At 64.4% G+C, this 22,568-nt stretch overlaps 2 protein-coding genes across 4 annotated transcripts; one reads left to right on the forward strand and one right to left on the reverse strand.

The window, feature by feature from the left end:
- Positions 1–2,387: 2,387 nt before the first annotated feature.
- On the reverse strand, positions 2,388–17,141 carry SPPL2B (signal peptide peptidase like 2B). Of its 3 annotated transcripts, none has more exons than XM_037018248.2 (15): positions 16,986–17,141; positions 12,128–12,247; positions 11,562–11,744; positions 11,029–11,118; positions 10,544–10,683; positions 10,136–10,275; positions 9,780–9,876; positions 9,100–9,216; positions 7,754–7,835; positions 6,953–7,027; positions 6,805–6,867; positions 6,620–6,719; positions 6,187–6,264; positions 4,393–4,553; positions 2,388–3,241 (listed from the first exon to the last, which is right to left on the reverse strand). In XM_037018248.2, the coding sequence occupies exons 1-15, from the start codon at positions 17,046–17,048 to the stop codon at positions 2,996–2,998; spliced, it is 1,755 nt and encodes a 584-aa protein (XP_036874143.2). In that variant the 5' UTR covers positions 17,049–17,141; the 3' UTR covers positions 2,388–2,995. The 3 variants fall into 3 exon arrangements, with proteins under 3 accessions (XP_036874143.2, XP_036874142.2, XP_036874144.1); XM_037018247.2 differs by having other exon boundaries at positions 10,136–10,278; XM_037018249.2 differs by having other exon boundaries at positions 3,091–3,241; positions 4,333–4,553; positions 10,136–10,278.
- On the forward strand, positions 17,065–21,734 carry LSM7 (LSM7 homolog, U6 small nuclear RNA and mRNA degradation associated). The gene is made up of 4 exons (XM_037018250.2): positions 17,065–17,189; positions 17,291–17,381; positions 20,543–20,614; positions 21,497–21,734. The coding sequence occupies exons 1-4, from the start codon at positions 17,184–17,186 to the stop codon at positions 21,637–21,639; spliced, it is 312 nt and encodes a 103-aa protein (XP_036874145.1). The 5' UTR covers positions 17,065–17,183; the 3' UTR covers positions 21,640–21,734.
- The last annotated feature ends 834 nt before the right edge of the window (positions 21,735–22,568 follow it).

Consider the following 22,568-nt stretch of genomic DNA (forward strand, 5'->3'; position numbering starts at 1 on the left):
CCTGGGCCGCGCCCACCGGGCGGGGTCACGGGCCGGGCCTCCGCCCACCCTGGACTCCCGGCGGTTTCCGGAGGGGCGGGAGCGGGTGGTGGGCCAGGGCTTGGGGAAGGGCTGGGGGTCGGAATAACCACTGTATTTTAAAAATAAACATTTAAAATCCTGGAGCAGATTTACAGAAGGGTGCGGAGACGGTCCAGGGTCCTGGGCGGTGCCCCCCGTGGCCGACCTCTGTCCACGCCCCCACTGATAGTCTGGCCACTCCCCGGACCCTCTGGGCTGCGGGGACGTCCCTTGTGGGGAAGGTCCTCGGGGGCCTTCGCTGTGTTCCCCGCTGTCGCGCTGGGCGATGGCGTGGCCTCAGTTCTGACAGGCCACGCGGACACCCCAGGCTTCCTGCCTGTCACGGGAGCTTCTGCACACTGGCCGGGGCGGCCCTGGGCTTCCGCGGGGCCACCGTCTTTTGCCAAGCTGCTTTGGGGTATCGTCTGAGCTTCCTCAGAGACCCACTGTTGTACCGTGTGTGGTGGCACCGTCTCTGTGTCCCAAGTGCCACTGACTTGTGGGGAGCACGGCAGTCCCGCCGGGCCCCAGCAGCCTGCCGAGCCGCCCCATTTACCCAGCAGACCTGCGGGAGTACCTGCCACCTCTCGGGCAGAGGGGGCTGCCTCCGCTGCACTCCTCTCACTGCCAAGTCCATTGAGCCAGGACAGCTGCGTCGGGAGTAGCCTGGGGCCACTGGGGCCACCCCCTCTCCCTCAGGGCAGACACCGGGCTGAATGCCAACCCCCCCTCCTGCTGTGGTGCCTTCCCCACGTGGCGGGCACCCCCCCCCACCCTTCTCTGCCAGGCTCCTCACCCTCTGTCCTCAAATGGCCTCTGTCCTCAAATGCCCTCCCGGACTCCCTCTGTCCCCAGGTGCCCTCTCTGCCTGGGTGCTGGGCACCAACCACGCTCACCTGCCACTGTGGCCCCCAAAGCCCATCCTGCTCCCCTCATTCCATTAGGATGTGCATTCCTGAAGGGCTCAGTGCCCACTGCCTGTTCGTCTGCCCAGCTGATTGCTAAGAAATGGTTGTACATATTCTAGTTGAAAAATATCAAAAGGAGACTATTTTGTGACCCATGAAAAGGACAGGGAACCCACGTTCCAGTGTCCATCAAATGCTTTGGCCACAGTCATGCCCAGTTGCTCATGCGTCCGTGTCATGTCTGGCTATGACAGCAGAGTCCACTGCTTGTGACAATGGCTGTGTGGCCTGAGAAGCCCCAGCGGTCCCTGGGAGAGGCGATCTGCTTCCACACTGCCTAGACAATCACGGGTAAGCTATCACGGAGGGCAGCCTACTCACTTCGAGGCTTCCTTCGACTTGCAAATGCCACTCGTTAGGACCCCACCCGGTAGGGCAGTCAGCGTCACTGCAGCTGAGCCAAAGGCCCGCGTCTCCTCTGGCCACCTGGCCGGCGATGGGCTCCCCTGCCTGCGCAGGTATTCGAGCCACAAAGGCCAGACCATCCCTGCTCGAGGTGCCGCCGCTCGCTGCCCCCACGGAAAAAGCCAAGGCCAGGTGGTATCAAAAGCTGTGTTTAATTACAAGATTCAAACAGAAGCGAGGCGAAAACTGCAAATGGGAACTTGAGGAACTAACATCTCCCTTTGAATTTCTCCACATTTGTCAAATTTCCAGAACAGAGAAGACATTCCCCGCTCTGACACCGACATACAAGATGGCTTAGAATGATGCCAGGGAGTCTGCTCAGCCTGTCGCCCAGGCCACCCCCCTCTCCCAGGCCCCCCACTCTTTTGAAGAAATACACAAAAGCAGGTGGAAGATGCTTAGTGTTTTTTGGAATAAACATTGTTTCTCCCTCGGGAAGCGTGGCTGGCAAGGGCTGAGTGCAGGTCTGACACTGGTTGTGCTCACAGTGGGTCACACTGCGCCACCCAAGGGCACGGCAGGCAGGTGGGGCCGGGGCCGGGCCGCACCAAGCTGCAGGGTCTGTGCCTCCACGAGCGTGGCCGGGCACGGCAGGGCTGGAGCACAGGCACCCCCAGTGCCACACCACGAGCCTCAGAGAACCCTGTCGGTGAGGTAGAAGACAAAATGCCGGTTCCAGAATATTCTCCTCGTGATTTAAACTGTAAGTGCGCCCGCCTCGCCTGGGCAGCAGGAGCCAGGGGCGCTGGGATGAGAGTGAGAAGGAGCAGACGCCCTGGGCGAGGGAGGGACACCAGGTCCCTCTGTGCAGAAAGGCAGGATGCAGCCGAGGGACGGGAGCTGGCTGTCGCAGCCGCGGGGGTGACCCTGAGGACCTGTCCACTGGCCCTGCGCCCACCCATCCTCAGAAGGGTGACAAAGACTAACACCCAAGAACCAACACTACGGGCATCCCAAAATGTCGCGGCCATTTATTAAAATGAGGCGATAGCCAAGGGCGGGCTCAGGGCGCCTGCCAGGAAGAAGGAGGAGCCGGCAGGGTGCGGCCCTGGAGGCCGCCTGCCAGCCCTGAGGGGGTCCACGCCCACACCGGCTGGGCCCACAGCCTGAGCCTAAACCTGCAGGGCTCAGGGCTCGTGTCCAGACCCGCTGGACGGCCGGAAGGCCTCTGCTCAGCCAGGGGCTGCGCTGCGAGGCAGGAGCCCCCCTCCTGCGGGGCCGGGGTGCCATTGGGGGAGCCCAGGGAGCAGCAGCGCGGTGAGCACCAGTGTGGGCACATCTGCTCCGCGTGCAGCCCAGGCCCCCTGCCCTGTGAGGCGCACCCCGAGCACAACGCAGCTGGGCACTCGGACGGCGGTGACCTCGGCAGGCTGGAGGGTCCGGAGTACAGCAGGCTCCACTGGTGGTGGAGGCAGAGGAGTCGGAGTCAGGGTGGGGACAGCGGTGCCCCCGCCTGGATGCAGGCATTGGCCAGACCAGAGCACCGAGGAGTGGGGGGGCTTGTTTGCGTCAAGAGCCCCTCTCAGCGTGGAGGGGCTGGGGGTCTGCACTGCCCCCTCCTAGGCCAAGGCCCCTGGCAGCCCCATGGGTTCGGGGGTGCGGCTGGGTGGGCTCGTGGGCTCCTGGGTGGGTGCACTGGCCCCCTTCTCCTCAGGGGCGGATGGCTCCGGGGACTGCTCTGCAGGCAGGGGAGGCTTGGCCGGCTCTTCGCCTGGAGGCTGTTGGGAGGCGCAGGCATCTGAGCTTCTCTGAGGCTGCCGGCTGTCAGTGGAAGCTGGTGCCCAAGAAGACTGAGGTAGGTCCTTCTGCAAGAAAGGAGGTCAGCAGTCAGGTGTCAGGAGAGCTGCTGGGGTAGCGGGGAGCCAGAGGCGGGGACAGGGGGTGGGGGCAGATGAATCCCTGTCCGCAGGGGCCAGGCTCCAGGCCCAGGACGAGCAGCAGAGCCCTTTCCTGGGGACTCAGGACAGCTGCCAGCACGCAGGGCCACAGTGGGGGAGAGGCGAGGCAGAAACCCTCTGACAACCCTGTCTCTGGTTTGTTCCCCCGCCACCTGAACCTTCTACAACTAGCCCACCTGCCCTGCAGCAAAGCCAGAGCCTGGGACTGAGACCCCCTGAGCATGGGGGCACTGACCGAGGCCTTCCCTGAGGTCAGGCGAGGGTCCAGCTCTACAGCTGCTGAGGACGGACGGCCCCGTTAGGCTGATTACCTGGGTGAACCTGTGCCCAGGGACAACCTGAAGTCCTGATTGGCTCCAGCACCTCTGCACCAGGACAGACAGGGCTGGGGGTTTAACTCCCATAAAACCTAACAGTAACACGTTTAAGGACACCACCCCAGAGTGCCCGTGCCCAGTGGGACCCCCTGTGATCGGCTGCCAGGCAGGCGGGAGGCTGCGGACCTTTGGGCAAGTGCAGGCAGTCCCCCAGGTCCCGAAGGGGCACTCGAACGCCCTCAGACGGACTCCTCCCTGGGCTCCTCTGCTTCCAGCGGCAGCGAACCCAGCCCCACGGGGCCCGCTGCGGGCAGTGGGGAGGCAGTGCTGCCTTGGCAGAGGGCCCCCTACCCGTGAGGGGGAGGCCAGGCTGGCCCCGAGTCAGGCACCTGAGCTGTGGCAGCTCTCGCCCTGGCAAAGGGCGCCGGCACCCCCAAGCCTGGTGCTGCGGTCCTGATGGCAGAAGCAGGCAGACCGATGTCCAGTCAAATGGGGTGTCATTGCAAAGGGGGGCTGGCACCTCTAGGAGGGCTATTGGCACCACCCCTGTCATACCCGGGTGGCAGCCACAGGCACGGCCCCTCCACTGGGACAGCCAAGCCTCCGCTGAACAAACACGATCTTCCGGACACGGGCATGGGCTGCGGGGTTTAGCTGCAGCACTGGGAGGATTCACTCAACTGGAACTAGTCAGGGCTTACTGGGCCCCTGCCCTTGCAGTCAGAGCGAACTGGTATTCACCGCAAAGCCACTGCCCGTCCAGAACATGCCCAGCTCCCTGCGCCACAGGGCCAGGGTGCAGCTGGCGATCAGCGTGCAGGGCACCAGGTAGAGGAGAGCAGGCTGGCCACGCTGCATGAGGGCCAGGGCCATGAACGTCACCAGCAGGCCGACGCCGTAGGCTGGGGGACAGAGACGGGCAGCATGTTAGCCTGGCCAGGCCGCCCAGGGCCACCAGCTGCCCTGCACAGCAACACCAGGGCAGGCAGCAGTGCAGGGGCACAGGGCGAGAGGCAGCTGGCACGCCCCAGACGCAGCGTGCGGGCGTGCCGGGGGCTGGGCACTGCCTCTGCCTGGCCCCCAGGTCGGGAGAGTGCGGGTCAGGGTCAGAGAGAAAGCAGGAAGGGCACCGCGGGGGGCTGAGGACGGGGACCTCAGGGCCGGGGTCACAGGGGTGAACGTGCCTGAGTATCCTGCTTTTATAACTTTTCAGTTAGGAAGGTTAATGTGAATTAAGGGAATACATGTATTGAGTTGGGAAATGAAATTTTCGATGACTGCTTTGTGATCACATAAAGGGATGTTTTTGTTCTTGATGTCCTCGGTGAAGCACAGAGTGGGCAGGGGCCTGACACATCCAGTACAGACACATGTGCAGATATAGTGTGAATATGTAAACATGTGTGCTTACACCATGGGGATATATAAGTATGTGTCACATGTCCACAGTGTGAGCATGCATCTGCACAGTGTGAATATACACAGGTGTGTATAGCATGAACAGATGTATCCGTGCACACACAGCAGGGACATGTAAATGCACGCATACAGGGTGAGTATGTAATATGTGCACGTGTAGCCTGAGCACAGGAACACACATGTTGTGAGTACGTAAACACAGAGCATGTGCACACAGGACGAGACTGTGCCAACACACAAGCAGCACGCTCAGAGACCGCAGCAAAGCAAAGGCGGCCATTCACCGAAGCCGGCAGCCCTGCGCCCAAGTGCTTTGTGCTGATCCCACAACTGTAAACAGCAAAGGTTCGAGATGAAGTTCTGGGGAATCGACCCCCCTGACGGCTCACACCCTCACCCCTCTGGCCCCGTCCCATGTGGAATGACTATGCAGGGCCGGCTCCCATTTGGCGACTGTGGACAATCCCTACATGCTAAAGAGCTGACTCAGTGTGGACAACAAAGGTGTGAGCCGCCCCCGAGGGCCTATCGGGTTGCAATGATAGGAACTGGAGAAGCCCTCTGACAGGCTGGTTCATACAGAGCAAAGCGCCTGCAGCTGCAGTTTTAGGGGATAACCACAGGACCAAGTGGCGGAGGGAAGGTCTAGGTGTGCTAAATGGGCCCGGCCAGGGAGCCCGCCCTCAGGAACCGGATGGAAGGGCAGCCAGTGACAACCCAGAGGTACGCCCACCACAGGCCAGTCTTTGCTCCTGGCACCACAGGGGGTACCTGTGGAGTCTCCCCGGCCAAGTGGGGCTGCCAGGGCCTGTGCTCTGCGCACCCCTGCCTATGAGCGAGGGCAGATGAGGGCGGGGGTGGCACCCCCCACCTCCTGAAGAGCTGACAGGGCAGGGACAGCCACACAGGTGGGGGGATCTGCAAAAACAAGACCCGACAAAAAAATGAGCAAAAATCACTTCTGTGTGAATGGCTTTGATGACAAAAGAAACAAAGGGAAGACCAGGAAAGGAAAAGACATAAAGGACAGAAAAGAAGAAAACCACACAAAGTCAGGGAAACGACAGAAGGCACGGTGACGGGAGCCCAGGCCTCGGGGCGGGCAGGGGCACTCACCGACGGTGCAGGCCACGAAGTAGACCCTGGACGACTGCACCTGCACATCGAACCTGTGGCAGTAGGCCACGAGCAGCCCTGCGGAGACACAGCATGGGCCAGCCAGCCAGGGCCCCACGCACTGGGCAGCACACCGCCACCATGGGGCTGCCAGCTCGGGACGCCAACTGCATGACTCCCGGGATGACAGGGGGCTGGCCACGAGCCCCACAGCTGGGGCCAGGGGACAGAGGGGCCCCGCCAGGGGTGGGCCTGGGGCAGCGCAGTGGGCGCATCTCTGCATCCTGACAGCACGGGCAGGCTGCTCCCTGCCACCCACCTGCCAGCCGCCTCTCCACCTGCCCGGCCGTCTCCACCACTGGCCCCTCTGCCCTGATCCTCCCAGGGACCCTGGGTGCCCCAGGCACCCAGCCCCCCTGCCCAGCCCCAGTACCTGGAACCAGGATGTCCCCAAAGCCCAGGAGGGAGAAGGGCCGGTCACACAGGGCCAGCGGTGAGGCGTTCAGTCTGGGCACCTTCAGGACCATGGGGAGCTGGGCAGACAGAGGAGAGAGCACCTGCAGTCCACCCGGCCCCCCTCTGCCCTACACAGGCCGCAGCCCCACGCCGGCTACCCACCTTCTCGCGCGTGGCCGAGTCCGAGGGCCCGGTGGCCACCTCCACCATGATGCTGTTCCCACTCTAGCAGAAGGGGGTGCTGTGTCAGGTGCAGGCGCGGGGGGCCCGGGCCCCGGGGGGACGGGTGCAGGGGGACTGGGGCGCCCACCTTGGTCAGGAAGGGGGTGACGAACACGAAGAAGACGTCGTAGATGAAGAGCACGAGCAGCAGCAACGTGCAGGCCTGCGGACAGGGTGTCCTGAGGGCACTGGCTCCCTGGCGCCGCTGGCCCCCCTCGGGCCCCTTGCAGGGCTTGGACTTGCCCCGCTGGGATGAAGCCTTTCCGAGAAAGCGAGCAAGACCAGAGCCGCCCCTCGGGGGAGGAGGGCTGAGGGGGAGCGCCTGGGGCAATGCTGGGGGCTGGGGGCTAAAGTAGACTCTAGGTTTCTGAGCGAGGGGCATGGGAGATGTGGGGTCAGGAGACACGCATCCGTGCCCGGTCTTCACAGGCCCCAGGTCTGTCTCATCGCTGCGGGGCCTTGGGAGACAGCCTGGGCCTGGCACTGGGGTGCTCAGGCCCAAGCAGACGCCCCTGCCCATGTGGTCACCTCCCTCCCCTCCACCCCCTGGCGCCACGGGACACCAGCCCCAGCACTGCGCAGTCAGCAGGAAGGAGCCGCCCTGCAAAGCCCATGTGGGCCAGGACACCATGCGTCCTCGTGGCCAGGTGGCCACTTTGGTGCCATGACAGAAGGCCACGGCAGAGCTCAGCCGAGTGGCTGGAGGGACAAACACATGAAGACCATACCACCCGCTGAGGGTCAGCCTGGAGCGCGAGGCCCCCGGCAAAGCAGGGAAAGGGGCCGGCCTGCGGCCGCTCGGAAGGAACCCCCAGGACACAGGCTGCCCCGGCCCTGCCCCCACATCCCCAGACCCCCCTCCCCGCCAGCTCACCCCCGAGGCTCTCACCTTGAAAGTGGGAAGGCGGATGGTTTTCAGCATGTAGAGGCAGAAGACGACACCCAGCGCGTCCTGAAGGATCCAGGCCCACCTGGAACGCAGAGCAGCCCCGCCCTGCACACCGCACGCAGCCTGACCCCGCCTCACTGTCGAGCCCCGGGCAGCCGGACGTGGCGTGGGTTCTGAGAGCCGCGGCTGGGGCCCCACGCAGCGGTGCAGACGGCGGGAGCCAGGGAGAATCGACCCCCTTCCCTGCGCTGGGTCAGGGGTGGGCACATGCCAGGGTCTCAGCCCCATTCACACCTAGATGACAGGGTGAGCAGGGACAGCACACCCACCAGACTCAAACTTGCCCTAGAAATGATTTATAAATGGTTCAGGAAAGCAAAACGCTCACCCAGCCAGGTTCCACACCAAATCTTGGCCCAGGGGAAATGGGACCACCCAGGGACACCCACGGGAGTGGCAGGGGACGAAAAGGCAGAGGAAGCCGCCAGGGCAGGGCAATTCTTCCCGATCTGCAAGTTAAGTCTGTGCTGCCCGCATCCCATGCGGAGGCTCTGGGAGGGGCGTGGGGCCAGCTGGGAAAGGAGGCAGGCGTCCTGTGCGGCTCCCACGGCCCAGCCGCCGCGCCCCCGCCATGGGTGGGGTTCTGCTGCCCCCGTGACCCATCAGACAGGGCTGAGCCATCTCCCGGCCGGGGTGGCTGTGAGGAACAGAGAGGGTGTACAGGCAGCCGGTCGTGGCGGGAACCACAGCCTGTTCCGATCTTCCATGACGGAGCAAGTCTGCTGGCTCAGGCTCAGCTGCGAGAGCTGGTGCTCTCTTTATGTACAAAAAACTAAAATATTTTTGCATTTTCCTTCTGCCAGTGAAATCTGTCATGGCTCCAAATGCAGCGCAGCCAAGAGCGTCTGACTGCCTCCGGAAGGCTCGGAGAAAGAGCCAGACAGCGGCAGCCGGAGAAGGTGGCAGCTGGGCTGGGACAGGCCTGCTCTGTCCACCCGACCCGTGGGCCCCGGGCCGAGCCGAGGAGGGGCTGAAGGAGCAGAGCCTGCCGCCTGCACGGGGGCTCCCGTGCCCAGGCCCCACGGCTGGGGCTCCTGGCAGGGGGGTCTGCAGCCCCTCACGTCCAGATTCTAATCACAGTCTCCGTGGCGCCCGGACAAACCCAGTGAAACAGGACGCAGGGCGGACAGAGTGGCGCCTGGGCGCTTCCAGAGAGCTGGGAGGACTGCTAACCACTGAGGACGTGAACCGGTGCACACAGCCTCGGAGGGGTGCCGGGAGGTCACAGCCGCTCAGAGCATCTGAGGACAGCCTCCCTGCGGCCTGGGACCCAGGGCTGCACTCACCGGTCCTCGTTCCGGAAGACTCCCCACACCACACTGACGGCCACGCACAGCAGCGCCAGGAGCAGCATGCGGATCTGGGGGCGCTTGTGGAAGTAGGGCAGCCCGTTGTCGGGGACCCTGGGGAATGGGGCGGCTGTCAGCGGCACGGCCCTCGCCACCCCCTCTGACCCACCTCTCACCCATCCCTGTCTGGCTCGCAGGGGGGCATCTCAACTCCTGCCAAAAGCCCCCGGGCCCACATCCTGACCCCAGCAGCCCCCGCCTCTGGGGCCTCCTCGGTCCTCCAGGCTTTGCGGGCCCACCTACCTCCGCCTCACGCTCCCCCTCACACTCCTCATCCCCTCTGCAAGGGCAGAGCTCGGCCGGCTGGGGGCCGGCACTTTGGGGAGGCAGACCCCGGCCGGCTGCAGGCCAGGCCTGCCCACCAGAGCCCACGCAGTCAGGCTGCCCCACTCCAGCCCTGTGACCCCACTGGGCCTGACCCAGAACAGGGCCTGGGGATGGGGAGGCAGAAGGTCAGAGAACCGTGCCCCACACGTCCCCACTCTGACCTGCTCCCGAGGCCCCTGCCGTATGCCAGGGTCATTCCACTGGCCCGGGGCCCTGGCAAAGTGTGGGGCTCCAGGGGAGGGTGGGCAGGACAGAAGTGGACGTGCGCGGAAGCTGCATCTGGGGCTCACCTGCACGTGCAGAACGGCAGTCTCTGCACCCAGGGTGACAGGCAGCTGTAGAGGCCGGTGGAGGAGGCCAGGCAGAAGATCCCAATGATGCCAAAGACTGCGGGGCAGGGCGGGGCAGGGCGGCAGTGAGGGCAGAAGGGGCGCCCGGCCTGCCCCAAGGCCCCCAGTCGGCGGGACAGCGCGGAGGGGGGCAGGGGGCATCCCAAGGCCCCCATCAGCCAGACAGCGGGATGGTGCAGGGGGGGCGGGGGGGGCGGGGGGGGCAGTGGGGTGAGGCGGGGAGGAGGCGGGGCGGGGGGCGGGGGCAGCGAGGCGAGGTGAGGCAGGGCAGGGGCGGGCGGGGACGGCAGGCGCACCGAGCTGGTCGTAGAAGAGGTACAGCAGAACCAGCGCGCAGCAGCACATGACCACGAACACGCAGATCATGGCCGGCGTCACGTCCACGGCCTCGTCCCCCTGCTTCTCGGGCCCGTCGCCCCGCTTGTGCTTCATGTACCTTCTTCGGGGCACAGACAGGTCATGCAGACGGCCCGCGGGGGCCCAGCTCCGGGGCAGGGCCGGCGGCGAGAGGGGGCGTGGAGGCCGGCAGGTGCTCGGTGGACAGCCGCCCCCACACCCGCGCGTCCCGCGTCCTGCGGCAGAGCCGGCGCCCGCCCCCGGGGTGACGGAGAGCCGCGTGTGCGGCCAGGGCGTGCCGGACCCTGCCCACGGACCCTCGCAGCCCGCTCCGGGCAGCCCCGTGCACACACGCCCAGGGCACTCACTTCTTCACGTCCCGGGCCCCCGCCCAGTAGCCCCCAAGGGCGACGGTGCCGACGGCCGTGATGAAGATGACCACCATGTTATAGTCCAGCATGGGCTCGTGGGGCGCATACAGCGCCGCCCTCACTGCGCGGCCAAAGCTCTGCCAGGAGGACGTGCAGCTCAGGCCCGGCCAAGGCCCCCAGCACGGTGTCCCCCACCCGGGGGAGGTGGGAGGCTTGCTCGGAGCACTCCCTGGGAGCTGCCTGAGGTCCCCACAAAGGCTGCGTGTCCTGACTCCCCCGCGTAATGAAGCCCACCTGCTCAGGACCCACCGCCCACGCCCAAGGGGAACCCAGGCCTCTGGTCGGGCAGGGCCAGGCCTGCACGGGCAGCGTCGGCGGGGAGGGAGGCGGCGGGGCACGGCTGGGGAGAGATGCCGGAGCCCGGCCCACGGCCCGCGGCCCGCGGCCCACCGCCTGACTCCGCAGACCGGGGGCGGCCCTACCCTGAAGATGTCCAGCTGGTCTTTGTAGCTGAGCAGGGCCGCGGGAATGCCGACCTCATCATACTGGGTCTTGTTGCCGCCTGGGGGGACCTGCGAGCCGGAGGGAGGGGCACCTGTCGGCTGGCCGGGGCCGGCGAGGCAGGGGGCAGGCTGCCAGGCTCCGAGGGAGCCGCGTGGCGGGGAGGAGAGGTCCGGGCGGCAGGACTGAGCACCCCGTGCTGGGTGGGGAAGGCCCTCTCCGCTTCCCGCCAGGGTGGCCTCACCACCCGCTCCCCCAAAGGCGTCCCCAGAGCCCCGGCCCGCAGCCATGTCAGGGGCTGTGTGCAGTCTCCCCAGCACCGGGACGCCTGGCACAGGGCCCTTGGACCCCAAAGGCTGGAGCCCAGCAGACCGCCTCCTCGCCTCCCTCCACAGGGCCACCCACACCCCAGCCAGCAGCCGCGCACACGGCACTCTGGGGCCTGCGGGCTGCTCCCCACGCAGGAGGAGGTCAGACCCGTGCCCACTGCCCCCAGGGTCCCTGGCGGCCGTACCAGCGTCTCCTTGCTGACGATGAGCAGCCCACGTGCCCCTCCGCCCTGCGCCAGCCTCACTTTCTCGTAGAAGGTACAGTTCCCCCGCGCCACCAGCGGGATCTGGTTGCTGAAGCCCTTGGTGGGGAGGTCGGAGGGCAGGCAGAGCACAGAGGCTGTCCAGTCCCGCAGCTGCAGGAGGGGCTGAGGGGAGGTGGTGCTCACTCCGGGGCCGTCCGGGGAGGCGGGCAAGCAGGACGCGGGAGCACAGGCTCCCACACATGCGCCCCCACACACGCGCCGGCACACCCCCAGCGCAAGGCGCATGGCAGGGGCAGAGGGCAGATCCCCCAACGCGAGGCCGCAAGCAGGTGGCAGGTGGCAAGGCCTCTGCACAGAATCCTCCCACCCCCGGGCAGGTGCTGCCCCCCGCCGGCCCCGCCCCCCGTGACACCCAGATGGCTTTCATTCCCAGCCCAGGAAGCCGAGGCCACGCGAGGCCCCACTGGGGACGGGCTCCAGCAGCCCCCGGGGTGCGGCCAGAGCCCACCCTGACTCCCAGCCGGGGGCCTTCCGCGGGCACTCACCGCTTTGCTGAGGTCATGCGGCAGGTGTGCCCACTGGGGGTTGTACAGGATGCAGTAGTCCTTGCCCCGAGGGCCGCCCGTCTCAGAGACCACGTGCACCATGCCGTACTCACAGGCCACCTGGAGGAGGGCAGCGGGCAGATCGGCTGGGGGCCGACAGACCACCTCCTCGCCTCCCTCACCAGGGCCATCCACACAACGCCCAGCCAAGCGTCTGGTGTGTTTCCTCCCCAGTGAGACATGCCTCATGGTGGAGAAGATGAGGTGGGTGGCAGGGGCAGCAGGAAGCACCCCGGGAGACCCAGGGCTGACCACAGCCCTGGGGGGTCCCCTTCTGGGGCTCCTAGGCAGGGATGGTGCCCCCTCTGGGGCCCTCCCCGGATAGATGGGGCAGGAGGGGACATGGCTGAGCCAGCAGACCCATCCCAAACACTGGGCAGTGGCTGGAGGCCTAGGGGAGCTTCTGTCACCCCAGCAGGTTCGGGGATCACCTGTGACCCACAGACTCCTGGGGAAACTGCCCACTGGCCACTGACCAGCAAGACCTGCTGCTCCGGGTGAAACTCAGGCCCCTTTCCAGGGGAGGTGGGAGCTCAGGTCACATGACCAGCCCCTTACAGGGCACAGGGGTCAGCACCCTTGACCTGCCCGGCTGGGAGATGCGGCAGAACTGCTCAGTCCGAGAGGCCGGGCTGCCCCAGAGGGCGTTGGGAGCTGCACCTCTGCTGCAGGGTGTGGCAGGCGGGGGGGCATGTGTAGATTTTGTAGCAGACAGGAGCTGGGCTGACGCCAGCAGGGCAGGGGCAGCTGCTCATGTCCCCTCTGGCCACGTGACCCCGCCGAGCAGGGCCTGTCCCCGCACCCGGCCCACTCGCTGCTCCCACGAAGAGGGAGGAGCTGGTGGCCAGCTTCAGGTTTCTGCCTCCAGTCCCAGGGGGCAGCAGGCTGCTCACCGAGGGCCGCACTGAGCGATGGGCCGACCCGGCAAGCTCTGTCTGAATTCACAGCAAGGCAGAGGGGCAGGGCCGAGTGTCCCTGAGACACTGGACACCTCCCTCGAGGGCAGCGGGGCCTGGGGATGGCAGCAGACGGCTCTCATCTTCTCCTGGAGAGCAGCTTCATGTACGCGAAACCACCACTTCACATGGAAGTACCCCCACCACCTGCCCACCATCCCCTGCACAGATCCCTGGGTCCCTCCTGGGAGCCACTGGCTGACCGTCTGGCCAAATCAAAAGTACTCTCCCCTGCCACCTGCCCCCACGCTCAGCCCAGCCGGGGCCACAGAGCTCCCGCCAGGACGGCCTCTGTGTCTCCGGAGGGCTTGGTCCCCAGCGGGCACAGCGTCGGGGCCCGGCTGCTCTGCCCCAGGACGCTGGCCTGAGTGTGGGGAGCCCCCAGGGCCGGCCAGGACTTCTGAGGGAGGAAGGGTTCCAGAAGCCCAGCCACGCTGTGCCCTCGTTTTCTGAGGGCTGGAAGGCCTGCCTGACCCCAACTCTCGGTGCGCACGCTGTGGGCTGCTGGGGCCTGTGTTGCTGTAGCTGGTGCTCCCCCGGGGCTGGAAAAGCCCTGAGGCAGAGACAGAAGCAGAGAGTACGCTCCAGGTATCCCCCGAGACCCCGCCACGGGGACAGACAGCAGCCTCGTGTGACAACAGACACAGGATGGGAGTAGACACCAGCAGCACTGTGGGGTCCACACCGCGCCTGCTGGGGACACAGTGGGGACTCTGGCTTGGCCAAGAGTCCTGATGGACCATGGCCCCCGGCCAGGCCTGGGCACAGCCTGGCTCTTAGCTGGCCAGGCCCTCCGTGACAGCACAGCAAGGCCCGACCGCCCCTACTCCGGCTGGCGCACCATCTCTGGCACCCTGATCTGTGCCTTGAGGGAGGCGCTGGCCGCCAAGTGGGCTGCTGGGTGTGTGAGGTGAACCTCCCCAAGAGGGCGGGAGGTTGGGGAGCTGCCTCAGGCCCCGTGGGGGTCTCACTGTACCCGTGCCAACCTCTACACACCACACATGTCCCCTTGTTCCCTCCACCAGAGGCGGAATCAGGAGCCCCTGCTTCCAGGTTCTCCCTACAGAACTGCCCCCCAGGGGCAACCCTCAGCCTGGCTCCGAACACCACGCCTGGCCATGTGCCCCTTCCAGTGGGTCACCCCACACTCAGACCCCTGGCACCTCCTCACCCTGGGCCACCACAGGCAGTACATGGTCTCTCCACCCACAGGCCTCACTCGGTGTTTGTAAGTAGTTTTACTAGAACAGAGCCACCCCGTCCCTACATGCAGGCCCTATAGCTAGCTGCTCTTGGGGACGATGGCAGAGTGGCACTTGCAGCTAAGACCACATGGCCCACAAAGCCAAAAATATTCACTGTCTGGCCCTTTAGGGAAAATGTTTGCTGACCGCATTCTATGGGATCCAGGTTGTTAGTGAAAATGCCATTTGTGTAAAATGGGTGTGGACAGAAGCTATTTCTTCTTAAAAAGGTTGTTTACAAGCACAACGTCACACCCTGCACTTTCCTCCCCATCAGTCACACAACTGGCTTTCCACCAGGACATAAACCTACGCTTGAGTCACACACCAGAGAGACCACAGATTCCTCCTGAACAATTTCCTCCCCTGCTGGGTCACACGACCAGGAGTTCTTCAAAAGGACACAGCGCTAGGAGCACCCTGCCTTCTGGCAGGGCCCATTCCCCCTCAGGGAACCAGAAATCGCTGGGACTACGGAGGATGGGCCACCTTCGGGCGCATCCCAGTCCCAAAGCTCAGGACCTCCCGGGGAAGCCGGGCTTTGGGCGACCAGGGGCGGGGGAATGCCACGCCAGGGGGTTGAGTGACTGGCGAGTCAAGCTGGGAGCAGTCTTCCCAGAAGACTTGGTGAGTCCTAGGAGAGCACAAAGAAATAAGGAGGCAGGACACTTGGAAAAAGATGTCTAGGTGGAGGGGGTGGGGGCAGAGGCGAGGCGGGGAGGGCGCTACTGTTAGCTCAGACCTGCTGAGGACCAACCTCCATTTGAGGCTTTCTACTCGGGGAGGTCAAGCCTGGGGTCACAAAGGCAGCAAGGGCATTTCGGGCTGTCAGCAGGCAGCCTCTGCCCAGCGCAGAGCTAGACTGACTCTCAGGGCACACGGGCCTGGGCTTGGTCCTGGGAGGCGCAGGCCCGGGGCTCTCACTCTCTCTGACGTTCTCCTCTCTCCCCACATGCAGGGTAAAGTTCAAAACCCTCAGTGTCCCCGGGACAAGGCCCACACACCCTGCCACCATGAGCCTCCCACCATCTGCCTCTGACCTGTCCAGCCTGTGCCCCTGGATCCCAGCCCAGAGAGGCCATATGCTCAGCCTGCCTTTTACCCTTTGCCCAGAGCCACGCCTGCTCCTGCCCCCCCGTCCTTCCAAGTGAAGAGGAAACCCCAGCCTCCTGTCAAGTGCACCCTAAGGCCCTCCGTCAGTAACAGCCTGCCCAGGCTGTGAGCACCCCCTACACACAGTCTTAGCAGCCTCCTCACCTTCCCCAACCCCTGCTCCCACTGCCCCCATTGCCTGCAGCACCTGCCTGTGAGACCTGGCAAATTCCTACTCAGCCTTCAAAACACTGCTCTGTAAAGCTGTCCCATGCACACTGAGTCACGCCCTCTGCAGCACCCCGTGACCCATCACCCACATCCTGGTCGGCCCTCAGGTGAAAGGTCTGAGAGCGCAAAGTCGCTGCCCTCAAACTACTCAGACTTGGGAGGAGCTGAGTGACCAGGTTTGGGGGAAGTTCGGGGGCTGGCAAAGAATGGGGACCAGGTGTCCCGGAGACTTGGGGGACACAGCTGAGACCAGAGGGCAGCGAGCAGAGAGCCTTTGGTGAACTAGAGCTACAGAGGGAACCTTCCCAACCGCCAGGCCACAGAGGCCTCCCCAGCGTGCCTGAAGCCACCGCGAAGCTCCCATCTGGATGCCACGAGACCTGACACACTTTCAAAGAGATCGCTCCTGCTGTATTGAGAACACACTAGGGATGCTGGGAACAAAACTGGCCCCAGGGAGAACTCGGCCCGCCAGGACCCACAGCAGAGAGGTTCTGGGCTGGAGCGGTAGGTCAAGGTTAATGGCTGCATTTGTAGGGCTGTATGGACACCACTCCCTGAGCTGCAGAACCCAGGGGAGAGGAAGAATTCGGAAATAGAATATACGCTTGTGACAATGTACATCGGCCATCCCAAGGTCGGTCCCCCACTGGCGCCGAAGACCCTTAACAGAAGTGACAAATCAGTAGCACGCCCTGTGATCACCAGCCCATGGAGCATCCAGCTAAATCCGCGCTGTAGCCTTCCTTTTGCACGCGAGCAACCCAAAGAGGGGAAGCCCCTTGCCCAAGGTCGAGCAGCAAAGACGGGGTGGCCATTTGACCCCATTCCTGGGCTGGACTCCTGGCCTCTCCCCGACACTACCAGGCACTGTGTGCCGCGCTGGACGGCTTACCACAACCACGGGGTACCTCAAGAAAGGGGAAACTGAGGCTCGGAGAGGATCGAGACCACAGAACCAGGCAGGGACATTCCCGGAGGCGGTTAGGGACCCCGAGACCGGCCAGCAGAGCCCGGGGTTACAGGGGATGCCCCGAACTTCAGAACCGGGCGGAACCAGATGACGCTGCAGCTGAGAAGGGCTTTACAGGCGGGAAGGGACACGTGCGGGGGTCAGGCCCGCAAGGTCACAGCCGGGCTCCCGGCCGGCGGGCCGCTGCGCGGGGTGGGGTGGGGCGCGCATCCAGGCCCGGCGGGCGCGCCCTGTGCAGGTCCGCAGCATCCGGGGCCGGGACCCCGCTGACAGCCAGGCCTCGAGGCCGGCGCCGCCCTCACCTGGGCCGTGAGGAGGAGGAAGGCCGCCGCCAGCCGTGCCAGCGCCGCCGCCGCTGCTGCCATAGCGCCCGGTCCCCGCCGCAGGCGTCGCCAGATGTTTCCCAGCAACGCCCCTGCGAGCCGCGCCGCGCCTGCGCGCACAGGCAAGGTCAAAGGGCGCGAGGTCGGCGCCTGCGCACACAGGCGCGGCGCAGAAAGATGGCGGTGAGCGCGCGCGGCGGAGTCGGCGGGCCCGGAGGGGCGGGCGAGGGGAGCGGTTCCCGGTCGCGCGCCCCCCTGCCTCACGCGCTCTGCTTCCCCCGCAGGACAAAGAGAAGAAGAAGAAGGAGAGTATCTTGGACTTGTCCAAGTATATCGACAAGACGATCCGGGTGAAGTTCCAGGGCGGCCGCGAAGGTGAGGCCCCGGCGCGGGCCGGGGGGCGGGCGCAGGTCCTCGGCTCGCCCTCCGTGTTCTGCGCGGTGTCTCGTGCGAGCCTCCGCACGGCGCCGGGACGTGGGCCCTGTGCCCCCCACAGCGCGGGTGGGGACCCCGCGGGGGCGCAGCCCGGGCCGGGTTCACGGCTTGGGCCCCTGGGCGGTCCTGGGCCCGTAGCTCCCGCCCGGGCGGCTGCCCCGGCCTCCTCGGGCCCCGCGCTGTTGGCATCGGGGCCACATGGTTCTCTGTGGGGCCAGCCTGGGCTCTGGGGGGTGTGGAACAGCGTCCCTAGTCCCGGCTGGCGATGCTCCCTGGGTGCAGAATTGCCCCTGTTTTAACCTGGGGTGCGGACCAGAGGGACCTGTTAAAAACAGATGGAATCTCCTTGTCTGCTGTTCAGTCGTCCAGGGCTCTCCGGTTCCCGGGGTAAAGGACTTTAGTTCCTCTGAGCAGCACATGGGCGCCCACCTGCCGCAGGCGGTAAGCGCGTGTTTGCTCTCTGCCTCGGATGCTCTTACCATCTTCACCTGTTAGCGGTGTTTAAAAAAAAACTTCAACTGAGTGCATTTTAAAAGATTTTATTGGCTTTCCTGAACCATTCATGAATGAGGCAGCATCCCACCCAGTAGGTAAAAGGGAGCCCCCAGAAGCCGTACAAAGTGGGAACTTTTATAGGCAGAAGGGGGCAGGAGCCAGCACAGAGCAGATGGCTTCAGGCAAGGTACCTTCCTCTGGGGGGCGGCAGGGGTCTCCCAGGCAGACAGTCTCGCCAGTGCTGACCAGGAGACTCCGGACCTACCCGTGGAAGGTCACATTCCTGGGAAAGCCTGCAGTTAGGTTAGGTATTGATGGGTTTGGTGACGGGGGACTTAGCACAGGTGACTCCATTTTGCACCTGTTCACCTGTTGCCCCCCCCCGCCCCTTTTTAACATCAGGTTAATTCTAGTCACTTCCTTCTCAGTTCAAGGTTGTTGCTTGCGGGAGCCTTCCCCGGCTCCCTGATCCCAGCCGGGCCCATTTGTTACAAGCTCCTTGATAGCACCTGTAGCTTTATTTGCATTCGCGTGATGCTTAACTCTGCACCTTCCAGTGGGACCCAGGGCAGGAATGAGGTCAGGTGCTGCTTGCTCAGGTGGCCGCCGCGCTGCAGCCTGGTGCTCTCCGGTCTCGCTCCAGAAGCTTAGGTTAGAGCCCCACCGCCTCCGCAGCCCAGCTGTGGGACTTTGGGCGAGTTACTACCCTCTCTGAGTTAACCAATGTGTCAAACAGGGCTGTTAGCTCCACCTACCTCACTGGCTGGCAGTGAGGACAAGAGGGTGAAAGGCATATTTATCCTGGTTCCCAACACTTGGTGAGCAGTCTCCAGCGTCCCATTTCTTTCAGCTGCTTCTCAGATCTTCAGTTGTGTTTCATCAGTGACGCAGACTGCTTCTTCCTGAGATGGGGACAGTTAGGTGGCATTAGAGTGACTAACAACACAGTACCTGCAAGTCTAGGTAGCCAGCAAGTGTGAGAGTGTATCTGGGAGAATGTTTGCTCTGTCGACTCCATGCTGGCTTGGGCCGTGACTTGCTTCTCAGGGCATTTATACTAGTTTTCTGCGCCGTGTAGCACATTGCCATCAGTTACACAGATTATACATCACAAATTTACCATCTGGCAGACGTCTGGGGGCTTCTGGCTCATGGTGTGGCATGGAGTTGCAATAGAGGAGCCCATGATCTTAGGCTTGGGGTCCTCCAGGCTTGCTGGTTGTTGGGGGAACTCACGTCCTTATGGTTGTAGGACTGGAGGCCCCATTTTCCTTTTCTGAGAGAGTTGCTCAGGGACTCTGGCTCTGGAGGCTGCCTGCTGTGCCCATCACAGGACTATCCACAGCACAGCACTGTGTCCCTTTGAGGCCAGCAGGAAGACCCCACATGCTTAAATCTTTCAGAACTGACCGCTCACCTGCTCAGGGCAGGCCCACCATGCCAGCTCCCCGTCATGAACTGTCACCTCCCTGCAGGCCTCAGCTGCACCTACAGAACCCTCATCCTCGTCATGCAGCCCAGCCACGGGAGTGATATCCATCCCGTTCACAGGTCCCCTCCCGCACTCAAGGGGAGGGGGTCACAGGCATGTTCACCAGGGTGGGGTGTCGGCTCTGTCTTTGAATCTTGCCCACCCTGCGTTCCATTGAGCAGGGATGGCCCAGTGCCACGTGTCTTGAGTGCGCGACTGCGTTTGATGCTCTCCTAGGCCCTGCAGTAGGTCCACGCGATCTTTGTTTTGCAGGGAGAGGCTGCGACAGGGTCAATGGCCCACTCCTGGAAAGTCAGGGCAGGTTTCCCTGGGGGGCTGGCAGGCCTCTGTAAAGGGCCAGACAGTGACTGTTTGCGGCTTTTCAAGCCAGGTGGTCTCGATTGCAGCCACCCAAGTCTGCCATGGCAGCCCGAGCAGGCAGACCCTGCTGCAGACAAGTGAACGCGCCTGTGTGCCAGCACGTCTGCTCCCAGGAGCAGGCAGCAGACTGGCTCTGACCCGCAGGCTACGCGGTGCAGGCTCCAGCCCGGCGGCATTCCCCGTGTGGGCCAGAGTGACACGGTGGCCGGGGCCAGGGAAGCAGAGGCCTGGAGGGTGGGGTTGGAGTAGGAGGTGTCTGGGGTGCATCCCCCCACAGTCTGGCAGCTCCCCCCTTCCTTTCTGTGGCTGAGGAATGTTCTGGTGTGTGGAACACTGCTGCCTGTAGCACAGCTCAGGAGCCAAAAATGGTGTTTACAATTTTTAAATAGTTGGAAATCAGAAAAAGGCTGTTTCATGACCCATGAAAATTACATGAAGTTGCATGTTTCCATGTCCGCAAGTGAAGCCTCCTGACGCACACCCACACCGTCCCTGCCCGCTGGCTGCACCCATCCCAGGAAGGCTGTGGACTGGCTGCCGAGGGGACCGCGGGGCCGCACAGCTGGCCCGCTGCCGGGGGTCCGCTGTCACCGCTGCCCGTCCAGGAGCCCCTCCTGGAAGCCTCCTGTGCCTTCCCCGTAACCGCCCCTGGCCAGGCTGTGCCCTGCCTGCGGGGTGAGCCCTCTGCATGCCGCCCCCAGGTCGGCTGCTGACCTCGCGCCCCTGCGTTTCTCTTCTCGGTGATCGCTACAAGCCAGTGGGATCCTGAAAGGCTTTGACCCGCTCCTCAACCTCGTGCTGGACGGCACCATTGAATACATGAGAGGTGAGCGGGCTGGGGGCAGGGCCTCCGCTGGGCCTTCCGTGCCATTCTACCCACCGCTCCGCCCAGGGTGATGCGTGGGGGGGGGGCCCAGGCAGCCAACAGCTGTGTTTGACCTCCCTCTGTCCCTGTGCTCCCAAGAAGTGCGAGGGACCATCGTCTCGGGGGTTTGGAAGGTGTGGAGCATTCTGCTGACCCCTGTCACCGATGCAGGTCACCTCTGGGTGCTCAGGTCCTGCCTCCTGGGCTCCTGGACCCCAGGTGTCCCCTGCTGCTGACACAGGGCCCCAACCCCTCATTCCCTGATGCCCAGACCCTGCGCAGCAGCCCCTTGAGGTCAGGCAGGACAGCCCCGGACCAGGCCCTGGGCCCTGCACGGCCGTTGCTCCTGCAGGGGCTGCAGGCGGAGAGCCGCCCATCCGACCTGACTGCTCCAACCGCCCCCATGTCACGTGGTGACGACGGCTTGGTTGCCGTGGCCCCGAGCCCCTCACCGCACTGTCGGTGGCCCGCTGACACGAGATGGTATGGTGGCTGCACGGGGCCTCCGCGGCTTTGCAGAAGCTGGACTCCAAGATCGATCTTACTGCAGCTGCCCGCCAGCGTGCTCCCAGGGCCCCCCAGTTAGCTCTGTGACCCCGTGTCCCCCCCCCCCGCCGGATGTGTTCTCATTGTAGAAGGACGGCGCAGACAGCTGTTCCCAGAGCTCTCCTGGGCCTCCCGGAGCGGGGCTGTGCCCTGGCTTTGGGGGCACACGGCCCACTGCCCGGCCAGCACCTCCCCTTTGATTCGGGTCCGCAGAGCCGACCCCCCCAAGGGCTGCCTTCCCCTTGGCGTCGGCCTCCTTGGGCCCAGCACCGCCTCACCCCCTGCCCTTCTTCACAGACCCCGACGACCAGTACAAGCTCACCGAGGACACGCGCCAGCTGGGCCTGGTGGTATGCAGGGGCACCTCTGTGGTGCTCATCTGCCCACAGGACGGCATGGAGGCCATCCCCAACCCCTTCATCCAGCAGCAGGACGCTTAGCACACAGGCTTCCCCACGTGCCACCGCAGGAACGGACTGTCCTTTTTTGTATAGGTTCTGTTTTTTTCTTAATAAAATGGCAAACTTCCAGTGTCCGGCAGCCTGCAGTCTTGGCTCTTGGCCTTGGTTTTCTGGCAAAGCCCAGTTCCCGGGGATTTGGTCTGGCCCACCCGAGCTTGTCCTGTGCCAGCCGTGGTCCGTGCTGGGCTGTGGCACAGGGGCCTGCGTGACTGGGCCTGACAGAGCCCTTAGGGCGCCGTAGCAGGAGTGGGCCCTGCAGGCCTCAGCAGCCTGTGTGCTGGCCATTGTGTCCCCTAAAACCGCAACTCAGTCAGGTCCCTGCTTCCAGCTGCATCCCGCAAAGAACAGAGCCGCCGGAGCCGTGCCCTCCAAGCTGGCCCGGCGCTGTCCCTGCTCGGCTGGCCGACTCCACTCATCCTCGGGAATGGTCCTCGGGGCCCCGTCTTCAGGAAGCAGGGCTTGTGCTTGGCCGGTTCCTAAACTCAGTGTCCTTGTTAGAACCTCGTCCCCGTGGGACTCTCCCTGTGAGGAGCAGGCCGCGCCTGTCCAGTCACTCCAGGGGGCTTAGTGTGGCCTACCTGGCAGGAACTCGCCTACAGCTGGGGACACAGGCAGCGAGGGGTCCGGGCCGTGCAGGATGCCGGCAGCAGTGTGCGACCAGAGCTCAGACTTGGGGCTGATGGGCTCCCACACCACCGTCCATCATCGTCACTAAATAAACAAAACCAGCTGGCTTCCCGCGTATCGCGGGGTCTGGGCTGTGCTCTGGCCGTGGCATCAGTGCCTGCTGCTGGGAATCCTGGGCCTACCCAGCCTCCTCCTCCCGCCCCACCGTCCCCACCATCTGGCCGCCCTGCCCCACCATCCCCCTTATCAGAGGCGTCATCTGGAGCCATAGCTTGGAGCGG

This window comes from Manis javanica, chromosome 13 (genome assembly GCF_040802235.1).
Source record: "Manis javanica isolate MJ-LG chromosome 13, MJ_LKY, whole genome shotgun sequence".
Taxonomy (NCBI): domain Eukaryota; kingdom Metazoa; phylum Chordata; class Mammalia; order Pholidota; family Manidae; genus Manis; species Manis javanica.

Excerpts from the sequence above, each read along its gene's own strand:
- LSM7 (XM_037018250.2), top strand. Across the intron at positions 17,382-20,542 it reads GTTCCAGGGCGGCCGCGAAG|CCAGTGGGATCCTGAAAGGC; the intron begins GTGAGGCCCCGG and ends GATCGCTACAAG. Across the intron at positions 20,615-21,496 it reads CACCATTGAATACATGAGAG|ACCCCGACGACCAGTACAAG; the intron begins GTGAGCGGGCTG and ends CCTTCTTCACAG.
- SPPL2B (XM_037018247.2), bottom strand. The coding sequence starts at position 17,048 with ATGGCAGCAGCGGCGGCGGCGCTGGCACGGCTGGCGGCGGCCTTCCTC. Across the intron at positions 11,745-12,127 it reads CGCATGACCTCAGCAAAGCG|CCCCTCCTGCAGCTGCGGGA; the intron begins GTGAGTGCCCGC and ends ACCTCCCCTCAG. Across the intron at positions 9,217-9,779 it reads CTGCCGTTCTGCACGTGCAG|GGTCCCCGACAACGGGCTGC; the intron begins GTGAGCCCCAGA and ends CCCATTCCCCAG.